The 20491-nt window shown below is 44.2% G+C and overlaps 1 protein-coding gene across 1 annotated transcript in view; it reads left to right on the top strand.

Moving 5' to 3' along the window:
- The first annotated feature begins 2381 nt into the window (after positions 1-2381).
- The window catches only part of CNOT6L (CCR4-NOT transcription complex subunit 6 like), a 45152-nt gene continuing 27042 nt past the window's right edge, over positions 2382-20491 (top strand). Inside the window, exons 1-2 of the mRNA XM_081333043.1 lie at positions 2382-2704; positions 8398-8439. Of these exons, the coding sequence (XP_081189169.1) occupies positions 8405-8439 (35 nt within the window). The 5' untranslated portion in view covers positions 2382-2704; positions 8398-8404. The remainder of the gene's footprint in view (positions 2705-8397; positions 8440-20491) is intronic.

Genomic DNA, 20491 nt, shown 5'->3' with positions numbered 1-20491 from the left:
GGTTCTCAACATCTCAGCAAAGATTCTCCACTTCTGGTGTCATGGAGAGGAGGAACAATTTGGTAGGAAATGTGAAAAGCCATGTAAAAGTCAAGGCCTTAAAGAAAATGCTTGTGGATGAAGGAAGAGTAAGGTTTCAACTCCCAGAATTCTCATCAATGGTCATGCCCGTTGTGGAATTCTGGGAGTTGAGGTCCACACTCTTGGAAATTCCCACAGTCGGGAAACTATAATAAGGTGCAAGGGAAAAAAGCACTGTGAATGAAGCTTCGGAGGGGATCTTCACGCCTGCATGCCAGATGTGGATAACCATGCTTCCACATCAGCCTTGGTGATTTCTCCCTTCTATTCCTGGGATTTAATTTGAATTTCTGCTTGACTTGGTTACAGTCAGAAACTGTCTCAAAAAACATGGAGAATTGGCATTTCATTTGAGAATTGAGATCTCATTTGCTGCTGGATTATCATCCTAGGCCCCCCTGGTTGAGTTCACATACCATGCTAAGCTGTGGTTTGTAGAATAAACAATGGCGGCCTGATTTATAAACTGCAATTCACCCAGCACCCTAAGGCAAAAGCAAATATACCCCAATAAAGGTAATCCTTGACTTACAACAATTTGTTTAGTGACTGTTCAGAATTACAAAGGTGCTGGAAAAATGAGTTATGACCATTTTTCACGCTTACGACCGTTGCAGCATCCCCATGGACACATGATGAAAATTCATATGCTTGGCAACTGGCATATATTTATGAGGGTTGCAGCGTCCCAGGGTCATGTGATCACCTTTTGAGACCTTCTGACAAGCAAAGTCATGGGCAAAGGTCGTTAACTGTGAAAAAGGGTCACAAGTCACACTTTTCAGTGTCCTTGTAACTTTGGACAGTCACTATACGGACTGTTGTAAGCCGAGGACCATCTGTACAGAATTACAGAGTTGGAAGGGACCTTGGAGGTCATCTAGTCCAACCCCCCTGCTCAAGCAGGCGACCCTCTCCCATTCCAGACCAATGGCTCTCCAGTCTGCCAGGAATATAAATCCTTCCATTCCCCACCATCCAGAGCTGAAGAAGCTTCTTGGGTGAGAAGCAAAATGTCTTCAAAGAAAAACAAGGAAGTCCAGTTGCCTGCTGAAAAAAAGCATTTTTGGGATCTTGTCCCATAACTGTCCTGTGACGAGTTGACCATGGCAAGTTGTCCCATGCCGAGTTGGCCACGGCCAATGGGCCATTGCAAGTGGGCTGTGGCAAGTTGGCCATAGTGTGTTGGCGCGGCAAGTGAGCCATGGCAAGTGGGCCATGGTGAGTTGGCCATAGTGGGTTGGTGCGGCCAGTGGGCCATGGCAAGTGGGCCGTGGTGAGTGGCCGTGGCGAGTTGGTCATAGTGAGTTGGCGTGGCAAGTGGGCTATGGCAAGTTGGCCATAGTGAGTTGGTGCGGCCAGTGGGCCATGGCGAGTTGGTCATAGTGAGTTGGCGTGGCAAGTGGGCTATGGCGGGTTGGCCATAGTGAGTTGGTGTGGCCAGCAGGCCATGGCAAGTGGGCCGTGGCGAGTTGGCCATAGTGAGTTGGCGTGGCAAGTGGGCTGTCGCAAGTGGATCATGGCAAGTGGGCTGTGGCGAGTTGGCCATAGTGAGTTGGTGCGGCCAGCGGGCCATGGCAAGTGGGCCGTGGTGAGATGGCCATAACGAGTTGGTGCGGCCAGTGGGCCATGGCAAGTGGGCCGTGGCGAGTTGGCCATAGTGAGTTGGCGTGGCAAGTGGGCTGTCGCAAGTGGATCATGGCAAGTGGGCTGTGGCGAGTTGGCCATAGCGAGTTGGTGCGGCCAGCAGGCCATGGCAAGTGGGCCGTGGTGAGATGGCCGTAGCGAGTTGGCCATAGTGAGTTGGTGCGGCCAGTGGGCCATGGCAAGTGGGCCGGGTTGAGCTGGCCATAATGAGTTGGCGCAGCCAGTGGACCGTGGCAAGTGGGCCGTGGCAAGTTGGCCATAGTGAGTTGGCGCAGCCAGTAGCCCATGGCAAGCGGGCCGTGCGTGGCGAGTTGGCCTTGGCCAGTTGGCCATGTCGAATTGTCATAGACAAATCCCCCCCAACCCCACCCCCACCCCGGGTAGAACGGCCCGGGCCGGACAAGTGCCCGCGAGCGCGCGCGAGTTCCAAGAAGGAAGCGCGTGTGTGCGCGCGCCCCCTCCCCTCCCAGTTGCCCGCGCGTCCTCGCCTCCCCTCTGGGTAGGACCCTCCCTTCCTCCCTCCCGCCTGGAGGTGGGGGGGGGGCGGCTGCGCGAGGCGAGGCGAGAGGCGCGAGGCGGGAAGGCGAGGCGCCGCCACCGCCGCAGCCGCCGCAGGAGGAGGAGGAGGAGGAGGAGGAGGAGGAGGAGACGGCGGCGGCTGGAGACCTCCTCCCTCTTCTTCACGCCGCGGCGTCGAGGCAGGCCAGGCCCCTCCTCCGGCAGTAATCCCCGCGCTGCCGCCGCTGCTGGCCAGGCCTGAGGAGGAGGAAGAGGAGGAGGGAAAGACGGCCCGGGAGGGTGTCCGCCTGCCCGCTTGGCCCCCGCCGCGTCAGGCCCGTGGCTTCCTCGAGCCCGCCCTGCGCTCGCCTCGGCCCGGCCGCTGCCTCCTGCATGTCTTGCTCGCCCTCAGCCCCGCCGCCGCCGCCTGAGCAGCCGCCTCAGCCCTGTCGACAGACGCCCCGCGGGCTGGATGCAGGTGAGCGCCAGGCGGGCGCCGGGCCTGCTCGGAGGAGAGGCCGAGTGAGGGCTGGCCGGGCGGCCCTGCTAAATCCAGGTCGCCTCGTCGTCGGCGGCGGCTGGAGGGGAAGCCGGGAGGGCAGCGGCGGGGAGTTGCGCGCGTTTTGCCCGCGGGCGGGTGGGAACGCGCGGGCTGAACACGCGGGGAGCTTGCGTGTCAGCGGAGGTCTTACGCAGGCGTTTGTGTCTACGCCCGCCCGCCCGCGTGTGTGTATGTCTCTGTGTGTGTGTTGGCGTGTATCATCTTTACAACTTCCTGCGTCGTGCCTTTTCGTGGTTGCGTTTGTGGTTTTGTTCCGTAACTCTCTCCCCTTTTTCCGTGTTTCGGGTGGACGTCTGGAAGAGGCGCGCTTCGCCCGGGAGAGGAGAAAAGAAGAGACGCTTTTGGGTTGGGTTTTTTTTTTGGGGTGGGGTTGTTATTTATTTATTTTTTACTACGTCTTACTCACCCGTAAAAGTTAACTCGGGAGTTCCACATGCGCCCCAGAAGTTGCTTGCAAAGCTCCCGGTCGCACTAAAATTTTTACTTTTGCTGTGCAATGTGGTGTGTGTGTGTGTGTGTGTGTGTGTGTGTTTCCCCCCCCCCCCCGATTGCCAGTTGCGAGCCTCCAGCGTAACTGGATGGAAAAACAGGACGTAACTTAATTTCAAAGAAGATGCCTGGGGGAAACTTTAGAATACAGCTCTTGGGGGAAACGGCCGGGGTTGCGAACGTTGTGAGGATGTTGTTAAAAGGATGTTTCCTTACAAGGGATCTAAGGTCTCTGGACGTTTGCTTCACATTGTGTGACATTTGTCACCCGGGACATGTTTTCAACCAAAGCTTTAGAAGGAAACAATGCCCACCTCTTTTAAAGACTTTGTTATAAGCGTGACATGTAATATAGCCATTACAGTGTGTGGTGTTTCCAGGTTTTTATTTATATACACTTGATATCCTGCCTTTTGGCCCTTGCAAAAGGCTTCTTTAAAGATTAATAGCTAATGTTTAGAGGGTTTGGGTTCAGTGGAAAAACACAGCTGTGAATAGTGTGGAAATATCCTGTTAACTCCAGAGGAAGAATTCCGTTTGGGTGCCTTTATTTTCTTCGAAATCCCTCTGAACTGTAACAAGCCGTGTAAAGGGTGACCGTGTGCAAACGGTTATCTTAAAATGTTAATCCAGATGTAGAAATCCTGGGTGATGGGGCGGCTGCATTGTGCATATATGCGAACCATTGCTTATCTGTCCAGGGTAAACCAGTTCTACATATTCAGAGTCAATTTTGGCTGCCCTTCTCTTTGACTAGGTGTACATAATGTGTGTATGTGTTATTTCCTTGCCTTTATAAGAACAGCATTTCAACTAGTCATTTTTAAATTTTGTGTACAGTTGCATTCCGGTGGCAAGATGGTGGCAAATAAATCTAATAATAAATTTATAAATAATAAACAATTTGAATAAGCTAGCATGCAAATACAGGTCCTTGACTTACAACCATTCATTTAGGGCAGGGCTGTCGAACTCACAATGTCACGTGACGTGTTGCGACATATTGTGACTTTTTTCTATTGCTGGCAATGGGGTGGGTGTGGTTTCGCCATGATGCATCTGGCCAGCCTTTGATGCCCCTGATTTAGGGGTTATTCAGAGTTACAATGGCACTGAAAATAGTGGCTTATGACCATTTTTCACACTTAACGACCACTGCAGAATTCCTATGGTCATGGGAACAAAATTCAGACACTTGACAACTGACAAATATTTATGACGGTTACAGAATCCCAGGTTACATGATCACCTTTTGCAACCTGACAAGTAAAGTCAGTGGGAAAGCCAGATTTATTTAACAACCATATTAATAACAGCTGCAGTGATTCACTTAACAACTGTGGTAAGAAAGGCAACAAAATGGAGCAATATCCACTTAACAACTGTCCTGCTTAGCAATAGAAATTTTGGGCTCAACCTGGTTGTAAGTCGAGGACTACCTGTATTTAAGCAGATGGGAGGATAGACTATTGAATAAGAATGTGATTTTTTTGATGTGTTTGCCAAAACCCTGGTCTTTTGCCTTCTTAAATGTCTACTGTTACACATTTTTAATAGCAGCAAGTAAAATGAATTGTAACCTTTTGCACTTGCTTGCACTAAATGGTTTTCTTTCTATTGTTCATTATTGTATTGTCAACTGTCCAGTTAGAATTTCAAAACAATCTAAGGTACCGTATATACTTGAGTATAAGCCGACTCGAGTATAAGCCGAGACCCCCAATTTCACCCCCAAAAACTGGAAAAAGTTATTGACTCGAGTATAAGCCGATCCGCCGTTCTGCAAGCCTGAATACACAGGAATACCCTGTGTGGCCGCGGCTCGTCGGCAGGTCTCCGTTCCTCCTGCCGACCTTTGGGGAGGTTTGGGCGCCTCCCCAAACCTCCCCAAACCTCGGCAGGTCTCCGTTCCTCCTGCCGACCTTTGGGGAGGTTTGGGCGCCTCCCCAAACCTCCCCAAACCTCGGCAGGTCTCCGTTCCTCCTGCCGACCTTTGGGGAGGTTTGGGCGCCTCCCCAAACCTCCCCAAACCTCGGCAGGTCTCCGTTCCTCCTGCCGACCTTTGGGGAGGTTTGGGCGCCTCCCCAAACCTCGGCAGGTCTCCGTTCCTCCTGCCGACCTTTGGGGAGGTTTGGGCGCCTCCCCAAACCTCTGCAGGTCTCCGTTCCTCCGCGCAGACCTGCCGACCTTTGGGGAGGTTTGGGCGCCTCCCCAAACCTCGGCAGGTCTCCGTTCCTCCTGCCGACCTTTGGGGAGGTTTGGGCGCCTCCCCAAACCTCCCCAAACCTCGGCAGGTCTCCGTTCCTCCGCGCAGACCTGCCGACCTTTGGGGAGGTTTGGGCGCCTCCCCAAACGTCCCCAAACCTCGGCAGGTCTCCGTTCCTGTTTGGGGAGGTTTGGGCGCCTCCCCAAACCTCCCCAAACCTCGGCAGGTCTCCGTTCCTCCGCGCAGACCTGCCGACCTTTGGGGAGGTTTGGGCGCCTCCCCAAACGTCCCCAAACCTCGGCAGGTCTCCGTTCCTGTTTGGGGAGGTTTGGGCGCCTCCCCAAACCTCCCCAAACCTCGGCAGGTCTCCGTTCCTCCGCGCAGACCTGCCGACGTTTGGGGAGGTTTGGGGAGGCGCCCAAACCTCCCCAAAGGTCGGCAGGAAGAACGGAGACCTGCCGAGGTTTGGGGAGGTTTGGGGAGGCGCCCAAACCTCCCCAAAGGTCGGCAGGTCTGCGCGGAGGAACGGAGATCTGCCGAGGTTTGGGGAGGTTTGGGGAGGCGCCCAAACCTCCCCAAACAGGAACGGAGACCTGCCGAGGTTTGGGGAGGTTTGGGGAGGCGCCCAAACCTCCCCAAACGTCGGCAGGTCTGCGCGGAGGAACGGAGACCTGCCGAGGTTTGGGGACGTTTGGGGAGGCGCCCAAACCTCCCCAAACAGGAACGGAGACCTGCCGAGGTTTGGGGACGTTTGGGGAGGCGCCCAAACCTCCCCAAAGGTCGGCAGGTCTGCGCGGAGGAACGGAGACCTGCCGAGGTTTGGGGAGGTTTGGGGAGGCGCCCAAACCTCCCCAAACAGGAACGGAGACCTGCCGAGGTTTGGGGAGGTTTGGGGAGGCGCCCAAACCTCCCCAAAGGTCGGCAGGTCTGCGCGGAGGAACGGAGACCTGCCGAGGTTTGGGGAGGCGCCCAAACCTCCCCAAACAGGAACGGAGACCTGCCGAGGTTTGGGGAGGCGCCCAAACCTCCCCAAAGGTCGGCAGGTCTGCGCGGAGGAACGGAGACCTGCCGAGGTTTGGGGAGGTTTGGGGAGGCGCCCAAACCTCCCCAAACAGGAACGGAGACCTGCCGAGGTTTGGGGACGTTTGGGGAGGCGCCCAAACCTCCCCAAAGGTCGGCAGGTCTGCGCGGAGGAACGGAGACCTGCCGAGGTTTGGGGAGGTTTGGGGAGGCGCCCAAACCTCCCCAAACAGGAACGGAGACCTGCCGAGGTTTGGGGACGTTTGGGGAGGCGCCCAAACCTCCCCAAAGGTCGGCAGGTCTGCGCGGAGGAACGGAGACCTGCCGAGGTTTGGGGAGGTTTGGGGAGGCGCCCAAACCTCCCCAAACAGGAACGGAGACCTGCCGAGGTTTGGGGAGGTTTGGGGAGGCGCCCAAACCTCCCCAAAGGTCGGCAGGAGGAACGGAGACCTGCCGAGGTTTGGGGAGGCGCCCAAACCTCCCCAAAGGTCGGCAGGAGGAACGGAGACCTGCCGAGGTTTGGGGAGGCGCCCAAACCTCCCCAAAGGTCGGCAGGAGGAACGGAGACCTGGGGAGGTTTGGGGAGGCGCCCAAACCTCCCCAAAGGTCGGCAGGAGGAACGGAGACCTGCCGAGGTTTGGGGAGGCGCCCAAACCTCCCCAAAGGTCGGCAGGAGGAACGGAGACCTGCCGAGGTTTGGGGAGGTTTGGGGAGGCGCCCAAACCTCCCCAAAGGTCGGCAGGAGGAACGGAGACCTGCCGAGGTTTGGGGAGGTTTGGGGAGGCGCCCAAACCTCCCCAAACGTCGGCAGGTCTGCGCGGAGGAACGGAGACCTGCCGAGGTTTGGGGAGGCGCCCAAACCTCCCCAAACGTCGGCAAGTCTCCGTTCCTCCGCGCCCTGCCTGCCTGCTTCTTTCCGCTGCGGAAAGAAGCAGGCAGGCAAGGCGCAGAGTTTGGGGAGGTGCGCGCGCACCTCCCCAAACCTCCCCAAACTTCGGCAGGTCTCGGACGGCGGTGGCTTGGGAGAGGTGCGGGCGATCCCGGAAGCACCAAAGCCTCGGCCGCGCACAAGTCCTCGGTAAGTTTTTTTTGTTGACTGGAGTATAAGCCGAAGTGGAATTTTTCAGCCCAAAAAGTGGGCTGAAAAATTCGGCTTATACTCAAGTATATACGGTATGTTCTGTGATATTTTCAGAACCGGCCTAGTGGGAAATTACAATAGTATTCTTTAGGCTTTGTTGATGAATGGCAATTCAACTGCTTAAATTTCAACTTTAATACAATATTTATTTAATAACAATTCAAGGCAAAGAACATATATAATACTTCTTTCTCCTTCTGTTTTCTCCACAACAAGCCTATCAGCTGAGACAGGCTGAGAGAGAGAGAGTGACTGGGCCAAAATCATGCAGCCGGCTCTCATGCCTAAGGCAGGATTAGAACTTGGGTTTTCCCTCTTTCTACCTGGTGCCTTAACCACTAGACCAAACTGGCTTTCTGTAGCCCTAAATTAGAAATGAGGTGGAAAATAACATGAAAACCTACATTGATCCTGCTTTTTCTCAGGCTATGATCCGAATTCCAGAACATTCATGCTCAGTAGAGCAGGGGTGTCAAACTGCCGGCCCGCGGGCTGGATGTGTTATCCCAAAACTGCGGCCACCCCATTGCCGGCAATGGAGAAAAAGCTCCGATACGTTGCGCGACGTCACGTGACGTCGTGAGTTTGACGTGTCTGCAGTAGAGGATTTTGTAGTTAAAATGTCCAAATTAGCTAAAATTATCTTATCAGGCATATTCCATGCTGCTGTATTATTTTTCAGGTATCTCTGTCCTGTTTTTAGTGTTCTTTAAGTGAAAAGGACATTCCACATTTCATTTCTGTTTGTTTCAGATAAAAAATGCCCAGCAGACTTAGGTGTCATGGAAGCAACAGGTTTGTTCTTGTTAAATATTGTTTTAAATTCTTAGAGGGAAATCAATTTATTCCTATTTTTAAACAAGGAAATATATAAACTTCATATCTTTCATAATTCTGCATTAATCATTGCAAAATTATCTAATAATAAGATACATTTTTCAAAATAATGACACATTTTTCAAAAAGAATTCTTTTGAAAGGCTTTAATTTTACTAAGCATTGTGTTTGCCTAATCTACTTTTGCATACAGGTAGTCCTCAACCTACGACAATTGAGCCCAAAATTTATGTTGTTAAGTGAGATAGTTAAGTGAATTTTGCCTCATTTTATGACCTTGCCACAGTCATTAAGTGAATCACTGCAGTTATTAAATTAGTAACGGTTGTTAAGTCAATCTGGCTTTCCCATTGACTTTGTCAGAAGGTTGCAAAAGGTGATCACATGACCCTGGGGCACTGCAGCCATCGTAAATATGAGCCAGTTGCCTAGCGTCCAATTTTGATCACGTGACTGGTCATAATTGTGAAAACCAATCATAAATCACTTTTTTCAGTGCTGTTGTAACTTTGAACAGTCACTAAACGAACGGTTGTAAGTCAAACATTATATTGTCTAAAAGGAACTGTTATATCTATAGCTGACTTGAGATGATGGTTTGTGTAAATATCCTGAATTCCCCCCTTTATCTGATTTTTCCATAGAGTTAATTATTTGAAATAGCACTGAGTTAGCTTGATCTTTCAAGAGAGAAAAATCAGTATACATTCTGAACTCCAAGTGGGTTTTGACTTATTAGTCTTGACTGTTAGTCAGCTTCAGTTCTGGTTTTTAAATTTTCCATCACCCCAGTGAAATTTCTTGTGTAAACAAGAAAGAACTAATAATATAGCAGACACAACTAAATGCACATGTGGCTCATAAAAAGTAGCCATGTTTTCCTTAAATAGTTTTTAAGGACTAATCATTTTAGTCAGCGTTATGTCTAGAGTCTCTAGATCTTGACAAATTCAAGTGAAAATGATTTGATTTCAACACTTGTTCCCGTTTACCTCCATTTACTCAGCCACACAAATAATATGAACCTTACATAATGGGCTTGTGTCAATCATACTTTATAAAAGATTGCTATTTGGAGTGGATTTAGGAAAAGTTTTATTAAAAACAATATTGGAGAAAAGTAACTGGTCCTCCAATAGGAATCTAACTGTCAGATAAATGAAGAGCAATTTGTTTTTCTGAAGTCATTAAGTACTGATTTGTAAAAGCCCTTTTTGGGGGAATCTTTGTAAAATTAACAAAGTATTAATCTGACCTTTTTTTTAAAAAAAAAAGTAGAATAATAATGGCTGACTTTTAATTATGTGTCCAAAATACAGGTAGTCCTTGACACAACAGTTTGGTGATCGTTCGAAGTTACAAAGGCAGTGAAAAAAGTGATTTATGACTGTTTTTCACACTTAGCGACCACTGCAGCATTTCTGTGGTCATGTGATAAAAATTCAGACACTTGGCAACCGACTCATATTTTTAAGAGTTGCAATGTCCCAGGGTTATGTGATCATTTTTTGCCACCTTCTGACAAGCAAAGTCAATGGGGAAGCCAGATTCACTTAACAACCGTGTTACTAACATAAAAACTGCAGTGGTTCTCTTAACAGCTGTGGCAAGAAAGGTCATAAAATGGGGCAAATCCTCACTTAGCAACAGAAATTTTGGGCTCAATGGTGATTGTAAGTCAAGGAGTACCTATACATAACAATTCACTCTAATATTTCTATATACCGGTAGGTTGTTTAATTGTGAGAGACTTTTGGTTGATTAGTTTTATTACAGTAACTGCAAAACACTAAAATAGTCTCTGCCAATGATGGTGGGATCTTGGTATACACTGTACAAGATTTTCTGCTCTCAGTTGAATCCTTTGACATACCGTACTAAGAATATTCATATACAACAGATGTTTTTGAGCAATTGGTGTTTTTCATAGAACAAGGGTTACACACATTCAAGCTGCACATTAACTGCATTTCTTACGTTAACTAAATTTTTTCTCAATTCTTTGATTTGATTTGGGAATAAATTAGCATTTACTAAATCACCACAGCTTATTTGTGAGTTTCAAAATTACATCTTATGTTCAGATTACTCATTTCTCCTTTTTAGCATCATCATTCAAGGTTGCTCCAATCACTGCAGTACATGCATCAAAAGAGTAATCATAGATTTCACCTCTTTTGTTTTGTACTCTTTGTGAGTTTTTCTTCTCTTAGGGAAAATATGTTTAACTTTATGTTTTAAAGATAATGGCCTGGTGTCTCACAGTACGTCATAACTAACCCTGTGTTGTAGATAATCTGTTTTGTACTTTTCAACTTAGGGAGAAGTCAGAGATAGAGAGTCCTGTGTCCTTGCAATGTACTATATATATGATAAACCTATTTAGGTGACAACTAGAGCTTGTTTATACATAGATTTCCATGACAAGCTTCGTTGGCCCATACTCCATTTTAGGTCTGAATTAGCATCTTATTTATAATTTTTAATGGCTTTTGAAGATGAATTATCCATCTAAAGCAGGGGTCTTCAAACTTGGCCCTTTATGACTCGTGGACTTTGACTCCCAGAATTCCTCAGCCAGGCACGCTGGCTGAGGAATTCTGGAAGTTGAAGTCCACAAATCATAAAAGGGCCAAGTATGAAGACCCCCCCAATCTAAATTTACAAACCTGATCTTTTATATTTGATTTAACGGCCTAGCTGACTTGCTGTGCTTACCTTGTAGCTTTAGTACATTATTATCTCTCTCTCAAAATTAAATAATGACTGAATGCTATCTTTGGTTACTGGAGCAAGAAAAGTGGACAGTAGTCAGCTTCTCAACCAAATTGGCGTGGAATAGAGGGTGATGTAAAATCTGTGAAATTATTTAGTTTGTTATTACTTCATTCATTTTCTAACACATCCTTCCAAAGTAAATCTGTTATTAAAAAAAACGCTTCTGAGTCACTAGTTTGTTGCATCAGTATTGCATAATAATGCTCAGTTTTTAAGTGCAACTTGAAGACTTCTTTGTTAAAATTATGTATTAGTATTTCAAAGCAATCCTGCAATATTCATTACAAGTAGTCCTCAACTTACAACAGTTTGTTTAGTGACAGCGGCACTGAAAAGGTATTTATGACCACTTTTCATGCTTATGACTATTGCAGCATCACTATGGTCACATGATCAAATTTGGATGCTTGTAGCCAATAGTAGCCAATAAATTATTTGAAGCATTCAGGTGGTGAATACTCCACAATACCCAACTTGATGAAAAGAAGCCTGATCTTGCATAGGTTCTTTAGATAAACCTGGTTTAAACTAATTGACTTCGTCAAGTTTACCTCCCTTAAAATGCTTCTCTAAATTATTTTAAAAGAGATCCAAGAAGTTATGGTTAGTTTGCTTAACGTCTGTTTAAGTCAGATTGGTAGCAGCAGTCATAATAAAAATAAGGACAGAGTTGCTAGCTAGCCTGGATGAAGGACAGTCAGCATGGATCCTGCAATCTTGCTTCACCAATCTTCTAGACCAGGGATAGACAACCTTGGCTCTTTTGTGATTCATGGACTTCAACTCCCAGAATTCCTGAGCCAGCCATGCTGAGGGGAAAGGGAGAGTTTCCAAGCTGAGCCATGCTGGCTCAGGAATTCTGGGAGTTGAAGTCCACAAAAGGGCCAAGATTGCCTACCCCTGTTCTACACTTTTTTAAAAGGTGTTACCAGGCAGAGGGATGAAGTTGATTATCAGATGTTTGGGTTTTCAAAAAAAGCCTTTGACAAAATTTCTCATCAAACACTGAGTAAATCACCTCCATTCTTCATACCTGATATGAGGTCATTACTATGAAATGCAGTGTTTGATTTTTTTTTGTCACACTTAAAAGACACACATTTGATCTGGAAAATCCAATTACTTGATCTTCTGTTCTTTTTGCCAGAAGTCTGGAAAGTTCATCCAGGGGCTTTTTGGCAAACATGAGACACTAATCATCACTCTTCTAGATGAACGTGGCTTCCCTCTTGCTGTTCTCTCGTGAATACCATTTTTACCCAGTGCTTTTCTGATGACGGGGTCACGAATGCTGACTGGTTGAGGTAAAAATGCCCTGCAGAGCTCTTGCTGATGTTCTGGAATTCTTCGTGACTTACTGAATAATTTCATGCTGCGCCCTTAAGTGATTTTGACAGGGCAGCACTCATGTTTCAATGTTGTCCCAAATCTCCATTTCATGGCTGGATCTCTAAATGTAAATCAGTGAAGACTCAGAGCTTCACAAATGATCTTATAATTCAGGCTCAAAAGCATGAATTTACTTTCTAACAGAGGCTTTCAAAACGGTACCTTTGGAACTGTATTCCCCAACCTTGGCAATTTCTCTTTGTGTATGAACTTGTGCATGGAATTTTGGAGTTTGAAGTTCCTATACCTAGAAATGGCTGAAGTGGGGAAATAGTGCTCTACTACAATCTTAAGAAATTTACAAGAGGAGAGTAAACGTTTGTGAAATTCATGGAGTTTGATTGTTAGGCTAAAATAAGTTTTTCGTTTAATAAAATTGATCGAGCTAGGGGGGACGGTAAATTTTTCACATTAGCATATCTCACAGTATATTTTTAGTTATGTTTATATAATGTATGCAGCAAGTACCAAGTGCATAGATTATCTAGCTCAATCCTATAGTGACCATAGTACAGTGTTGTCAACAGATTTAGCCTGTGTTGAATTGATGGAAACACTCCATTGATGGAAATGCTAATATCTCCTGAGGCAAACTCTTTCATTTTTTAAAAAAATAGTTTTTATTGTTAGGAAATCTCCTTTATGTTCCTCCAAGATAAATTTGAAATCTGGATTTCTTATCTTGTCTTCTGGAACAATCCTGAGGTGTTTTGTCCCACCTTCCACATCACACCTTTTCAGACAACTATCATGTCTTCCTACAGGTTAAATATACCTAACCCATCCATTAGCATTCATATTTTTTTTTCTTTTGACCCCTTACTATCTTGATTGTTTTCCTTTGAACCCAGTCCACTTTGTTAGTGTCGCTGTAAAATATGCAACCTGGAACTTTATTTCCCCAGACTTTCTTTATGTATTTAGTGGAGCCTACATTCAATGGCAAAGATTTTAAAAAAATAGAAATTCCAAAAGGGCACAAATACTTTATACAGAATTATATGGATTGCTAACTGTTTAATAACTAGAAGGGAATAAGTTGGTAGTTGCCCCAGACTGGGAAGAAAAAGCTGGAATCTCTCAAATTTCAATATTGAAACCAGGGACTTTCAACTTGTTCATAAACTGTCTTGATTTGGAATAAGCAGTGAGTTTGGGATGAAAACCAGAAACGATGTTAAAGAACTCTAGTAAAAGTTTCTTGCAACTGGATGAATATTAGGTAAAGGTAAAGGTTCCCCCGCACATGCGTGCTAGTCGTTTCCGACTCTAGGGGCCGGTGCTCATCTCCGTTTCAAAGCCGAAGAGCCAGCGCTTGTCCGAGGACGTCTCCGTGGTCATGTGGCCGGCATGACTAGACGCCAAAGGCGCATGGAACGCTGTTACCTTCCCACCATAATGGTCCATATTTTTCTACTTGCATTTTTACGTGCTTTCGAACTGCTAGGTGGGCAGAAGCTGGGACGAGTAACAGGCGCTGACTGTTACGCGGCACTCGGGATTCGACCCGCCAAACTGCCGACCTTCTGATCGACAAGCTCAGCATCCTAACCCACTGAGCCAAATGCAGTTCAGTTTAAATATAATATTGTGCACTTTCAGGGGAGAAAACCCATTAACTTTACACATAACAGTTAAAACATTGCACTGGCATTGGAGAAATTCAGGTTCAATCTGTTTTTAGCCATGAGAAATCATTAGGTGGCTTTGGGCCAATTGCTGCTTGTCAATTCAATGTATTGTATCTCACAGGATTGCTATTGTGAGGAAAAGTAGGAAGAAGGATGCTGTGTGTTCTACCTTGAGCTCCTGAACAAAAGACAATCAATAAAAAAAAATACGCTGATTGGGGTCTGAAATGCCTCTAACCACTGGCATCATGTCTATATAATTTTGCAATCTTGGATATTTAGTCTAGTTAATACTGGAGAATGCCAAATCAATAGTACAAAGAGAATCGGGGACATTGTCAAAATATCACCTGTGCCGCCTTCACCAAGTCATATACTTGCACACAACTTCAATTGTTGCTATTGCCCTGTTTTTTCCTTTCCTAATAAACAAATTATTGTGAAACTATTTCTCTTTCTTACTGCAAAGGCTGGTCAAAGGTAATAGTAAAGATTTAACGTAAAAAATGATTTGATTTAATCACTAGGAAAAGGACTGAAAACTACCAACAGTTATCCCTTTGTACCAATTGATTGCCATGTCTTCATCTGGAATATTGTTCATCTAGTTGTGGTAGCAACATTTGAAAAACATTTGTGCTGGAAAAGTACCAAAAAGTTCAACTTAAGTAATCATGGGGCTCAAACACTTTCCATCTGAGAAAAGGTTAGAATATTTAAGAGTATCTAGGTTGAAAAAAAGGGGAAGAAATGATCAAAGTGTATAAAATCATGTACCGTATAGAGAAAGTGGTCAAACAGTAGTTTTTCTTATTGTGAAAATACTAGGATCGGAAGTAACATAATGAAAGTGATTGGAAGAAGTTTTAAAAAACCAACAACATGGTTGGCTGTGGTATTCTGAGATGTGAAGACCACAAGTCTTCAAAGTTGCACACCCTTGATGTAAAGCATCTCTTTACAGAGATGTGGAATTTGTTATCCCAGGACATGGTAATGGCAACTGCTGTGGATGATTTACATTATGGAGAGGATATCCATCAAGGAATATTAGCCTTCAGAATTCAGTGTTTCCACTGGGTTGTGCAGACAGCTACCGAATATCCCATGCAGGAAACTTAGTTAGCAGAAAAGAATCTGCATCCTTCTAGTGATTGTGTACACACCATAACTGCAGGTAGTCCTCAATTTAGGACTACAATTAAGCCCAAAATTTATCTTGCTAATTTGAGAAAATTGTTGAGTTTTGTCCCACTTTACGACTTCTGGCCACATTTGTTGCAGTTGTTAAATTCGTAACACGGTTAAGTGAATCTGGTTTTCCCCGTTGACTTTGCTTGTCAGAAGGTCGCAAAAGGTGATCGCATGATCCCTGGACACTGCAACTGTCATAAATGTGAGTCAGTTGTCAAACATCCAGATGTAAATCACATGACCATGGGGTTGCTGCAATGGACAGAACAGAAAAATGGTCATAAACCACTTTTTTCAATGCTGTTGTAACTTCTAACAGGACCCAGATTGTTGGGGGCAATAAGCTGACTTTCTAATAATGCCGCTTGGGGGGGTGCGAAAGCCCTAATAAGCAGGCATATACATAGAATGAAGGCTATTGCTAAGCACATTGGTTTGTGCTTTAAATTGTAAGCCGCCCTGAGTCTTCGGAGAAGGGCGGGATATAAATGGGATTAAAATAAATAAATAAATAAATAACAGTCACTAAGGAATCTGTTGTAAGTTGAGGACTACCTATATCTGATTTTCCACCATAAGACACAAATCCTACTCTAGGATGGGTTTTTGCCAGATCTAGAAGAGCTGTTCTTATGTTCTTAGCAGGAAATATCTTTAATGGAACAGTCTTACTATAAATAAAGGTATCACATCACTTCCCACTTCAGATATAGCATAGTTGCGTTGCAACATCAGGATTATTAGAAATGCTTTTTATAAGAGATAAGAAATGTTAAATGTGTAAGGTTTTTATTTCTGTATACTGTAATCAATTGCATGACTTTTTTTTTAAAGGATGCAGATTGGCACAAATGCTATTTGGAGTTAACAAAAGCCAATTTTTTGATAATGAATTTATGTGATTCTCAAACCCCTGGAATAAAATTAATAATTTATTTAAATTTAGATAAAAGTGATTTTATTTTAATCTATATAGCAAAGAACACAAGGACAGAAGTGTGCAACTTTGTAAAATAAAAACTTTTATCGGGAAAAACATTAAAATCTTACTTAAAATTGTATTTCTAATGGGCAGAATAAATGTATTCTGTTGTATATTTGAAATCTAGGTTTTTATAGTCCATGTCATTCCTCATTGATTTTAGATCAGTATTTGTGTTTTATTGAAGCACATTTCATTTTGAGCTCATGTGAGTTAGATTGTTTTGAGATAATTACTTTAAGCTAGATCTAATATGCAATAGAAGAATCAATAAAAAGTCCAAAGATACTTTTTCAAAAGGCAACTGGACTTTGTTTTTCCTTGAAGATGTCTCACTTCACATCCAAGAAGCTTCTCAGTTCTGAACTTTCTTGGATGAGAAGCGAAACGTCTTCAAGGAAAAACAAAGTCCAGTTGACATTTGAAAAAGCACCTTTGGGAAAACCATGACCTGGATGAATGAGAATCTCCATAGACAATCAATACAAATTTTTCAGAAACTATTTTTTCTGTAAGTAATACAGGTAGTCCTCAACTTGTGACTGGTCACTTAGCTACCGTTTGACGTTATAATGGACTGTCCGAAGGGTACTTACGAACCAGTTCTGATTGTCACACACATGACTGCATTTTTTGATGCTTTGCAACCGTCCTGCATTTATAGCCATTTGCAGCATCTGGGGATCTTCAAGAGTAGAGCTGTAAAAAATTATATTGGGTGCTATTAACTCTTTATGTTGACCTACCATGGCAATAATGCATTAGTTAGTATATCCCTTTCTTCTTGACTTCCTCTATTGCACGGGTGTCAAACTCGTGACATCACGTGACGTGTCACGATGTATCGCAACTTTTTTCCCATTGCCGACAATGGGGTGGGCGTGGTTTTGGCGTGATGCATCTGGCCCACGGGCCGGCAGTTTGACATCCCAGCTCTATCGTGACCGAGAAAGATGGTTGGATTTATTATGAAGTATCACTAGAAGATGGATTCAACAACAACACCTTAATGTAGACTAAAGAGAAGATCCAAGATGCCCAAAATTTGAGATGGGAGACAATTTCATAGAAGCGTGTTAGCTCCTCCCATCAGTTCTACAAGTTGCAAGTTTTGATAGGTGTACTACAATGCAGATTAGTAGGAATTAAAGCACATTGGGCTAAAGGGAGGAGTTTTGTTTGATAGGACAAGAAGAAGCTTTTAAGTCCTGCCTTTTCTACTTTTGATTCTACTTTTTTCTAGTAGAAGCAACCCTTTCCTGTTGGCTTCATCTTCAAGTGACCGGTACTTTTCAACTGAGTTGGTATGGCACAGAGGTTAGTTTGGACAATTATCCTTTGCTGTGTAGGAGCTTCAAGATGATGAAAATTATAGGCGGCACAATATGGCTATTTGAAATCCTTTTGTGGGTTTTGTATTTATTCTCTCATCTTTATAAAATACTTACAGAAGATTAGAGTTTTGTAAAGGAAAACTAGATTAATTTTAGGAGCCAGAATTGATTATGCCATACGTATGAAGTTTTTTAATTTAGACACACATTTCAGAATGCTTGAGTCTTGTTAAAGAGATCCTTTGTGTATTACATTTGTTTGCTGCCCATCTCATTTCGAGGCATTTTTCTTTGTCATGTATGTACACTTTTAAACGTTTTCAGCTCATCAGATGAATTTCTTAGTATCTGTTGTTTTTAAGCTAGAGGTTATTTATTCTATAATGCAATAGAAATTTCTTATTCTGACTGGATGTCAAAAGGAGTTTTGAATTATAAATTTGTGTCTGATCATTGCTGTTATGTATAATTCTAAAACTGAGTTTCTGAGGCCTGGCAGAACTTGGGATGAAAAACATTTTCTCAGAGACAGCATTATTCACAGGTGACAGAATACCTTCCAGTAGCCTGATTAGCAATGGCAATAGTTGTTAATTGGCAATATTTTAAAGAAATTTTGATTAAGGAAATGTATTAAGAGTTTGTTACGATGAGAGCTTTCTGTCTTGTGACTGCAGGTATAAAATAGAGGGCTCTTTCCTTGTTCAGAAATAGCTTTAAAAGCTTGCTTGAATATACTTACGTATTGCTTTTCTCAACATAGCTGAAATGTTTGGCAGTGTGAGATTTGGGAATGTTGGAGAAAGAGTTTGCAAGGCAAGTCAAAACCTGTTTATATGAAGGCTCCTTGGATCTGTTCCAAATTCTGTGTGGATCTATGACAGTGTAGAATGAATTATTATTACACACTTGTGTGAAAGTATCATATGATCCTGCCATAAGTTCCTTTGCCATCTGCTTTAGAGTGTAATAAAATTACATTTCTTGAATTTTTTTTGTCCTATAATCTTTTTAAAGAGGAAGGAAAATTGAAATGGTGTATTTTACAGATTTTCACTATGGCAAATAACTGAATGAAGACTTGTTTGTGTGCACATCGTTTTGTTTCTTGCAATAAGCTGCTCCGGTTTCAAAGTCCTGTTCATTCCAAGAAATCTGAGCAAATGAAAAACAAATGAAAGAGCCATTCAGTTTTGTTGATACGCAGATTCAGTAGCTTATGAAGGTATCTGATGAATAGGTTGTTGAGCAATTGTGTGTAAGACTGTATTATAGGCATCAATTCATGTAGCAGCCTAAATCTGTCTATATTTAATAAAGTCAACATGACAGATATATTGTAAGGTAAAGGTAAAGGTTCCCCCGCACATGCGTGCTAGTCGTTTCCGACTCTAGGGGCCGGTGCTCATCTCCGTTTCAAAGCCGAAGAGCCAGCACTTGTCCGAGGACGTCTCCGTGGTCATGTGGCCGGCATAACTAGACGCCAAAGGCGCACGGAACGCTGTTACCTTCCCACCGTAGTGGCCCCTATTTGTCTACTTGCATTTTTACGTGCTTTCGAACTGCTAGGTTGGCAGAAGCCGGGACGAGTAACAGGCGCTCACTCTGTTACGCGGCACTCGGGATTCGACCCGTCAAACTGCCGACCTTCTGATCGACAAGCTCAACATCCTAACCCACTGAGCCACACCGCGTCCCATAGATATATTGTAGAAACAGTCTATTCTATAATATATTAAAATAGTTATCTAATCTGTGCTTTTAAAGAACAGTTTGTAGCTGAGGAGCTTGTTTTGACCCCAGGAACAGCCTTGCAATAACTTGGTGACCTGACACTGAATTTACAGAAATATTTAATGTCTTTGGAACAGAAGTCATTTCACATGCAAGCTTTTATGGGCACAAAACCTTGATTTATAGACCAGCCAACTAACTGCCAGCTAATCACCCCTATTGCTTTGGCTCTCTCAGTCTGATAATGCGGATATACAAATCACTTTATGATCTTTTTTGTAATCCCATCCAGATTTTATGTTATGAAAAATCAGATCATTGAAGCTCTCACTTAAAGTTGCAGCAGTCCTTTCAAAGTACTGAGAGTAAAAAAAAAAAAAAGTGGGGAAATTTGATGTCTGTGAAAAGTCCCGGGGGTTTATGAATGCCTTTTTCCTCTCACAGACCAAAATAAACAGGATAGAACTAAATGGCCACAACATAGAATTAATGCATACCAGATTTATTAATTGGAATAGCTCCGTATAGAAGTACATGACAAGAAAAATCTTTTCTGTAGTCTGTTTGCTTAGATTAGTTAAGTTCACTCTGGCTTTTTGGATGTCGTTGAACTGTATTTTCTGCTATTCTTTGTCATGTACTATGCTGTTTAGGATTGCTTGGGATTCTAGCTCCAAAGCAAGTAGATAGTCACAAATTCCTCTTCTTACACAGGCACATATATTACCATACATAATTATACATATTTCTTGCAAAAATATATATGCAACTATGCAGTTACTACACTGCATTCCTTATAGGTTTGATGTTTGATCAAATTGGCCAGGCAGATACTAAAGGAAATGAGAGTTCCTGCAAATAGCCAGGACCAATGCCACGTAGAATATTATAGGTAACAACCAGCACCTTGATTCTACCTGGCAACCAATGCAGCTTGCGAAGCAGAGATGTTACATAGGCATTTGGAG

The sequence above is a fragment of the Vipera berus genome (assembly GCF_964194415.1).
Source record: "Vipera berus genome assembly, chromosome: 7".
Classification (NCBI taxonomy): Eukaryota; Metazoa; Chordata; class Lepidosauria; order Squamata; family Viperidae; genus Vipera; species Vipera berus.
This window is presented reverse-complemented; position numbering and strand designations above follow the sequence as displayed.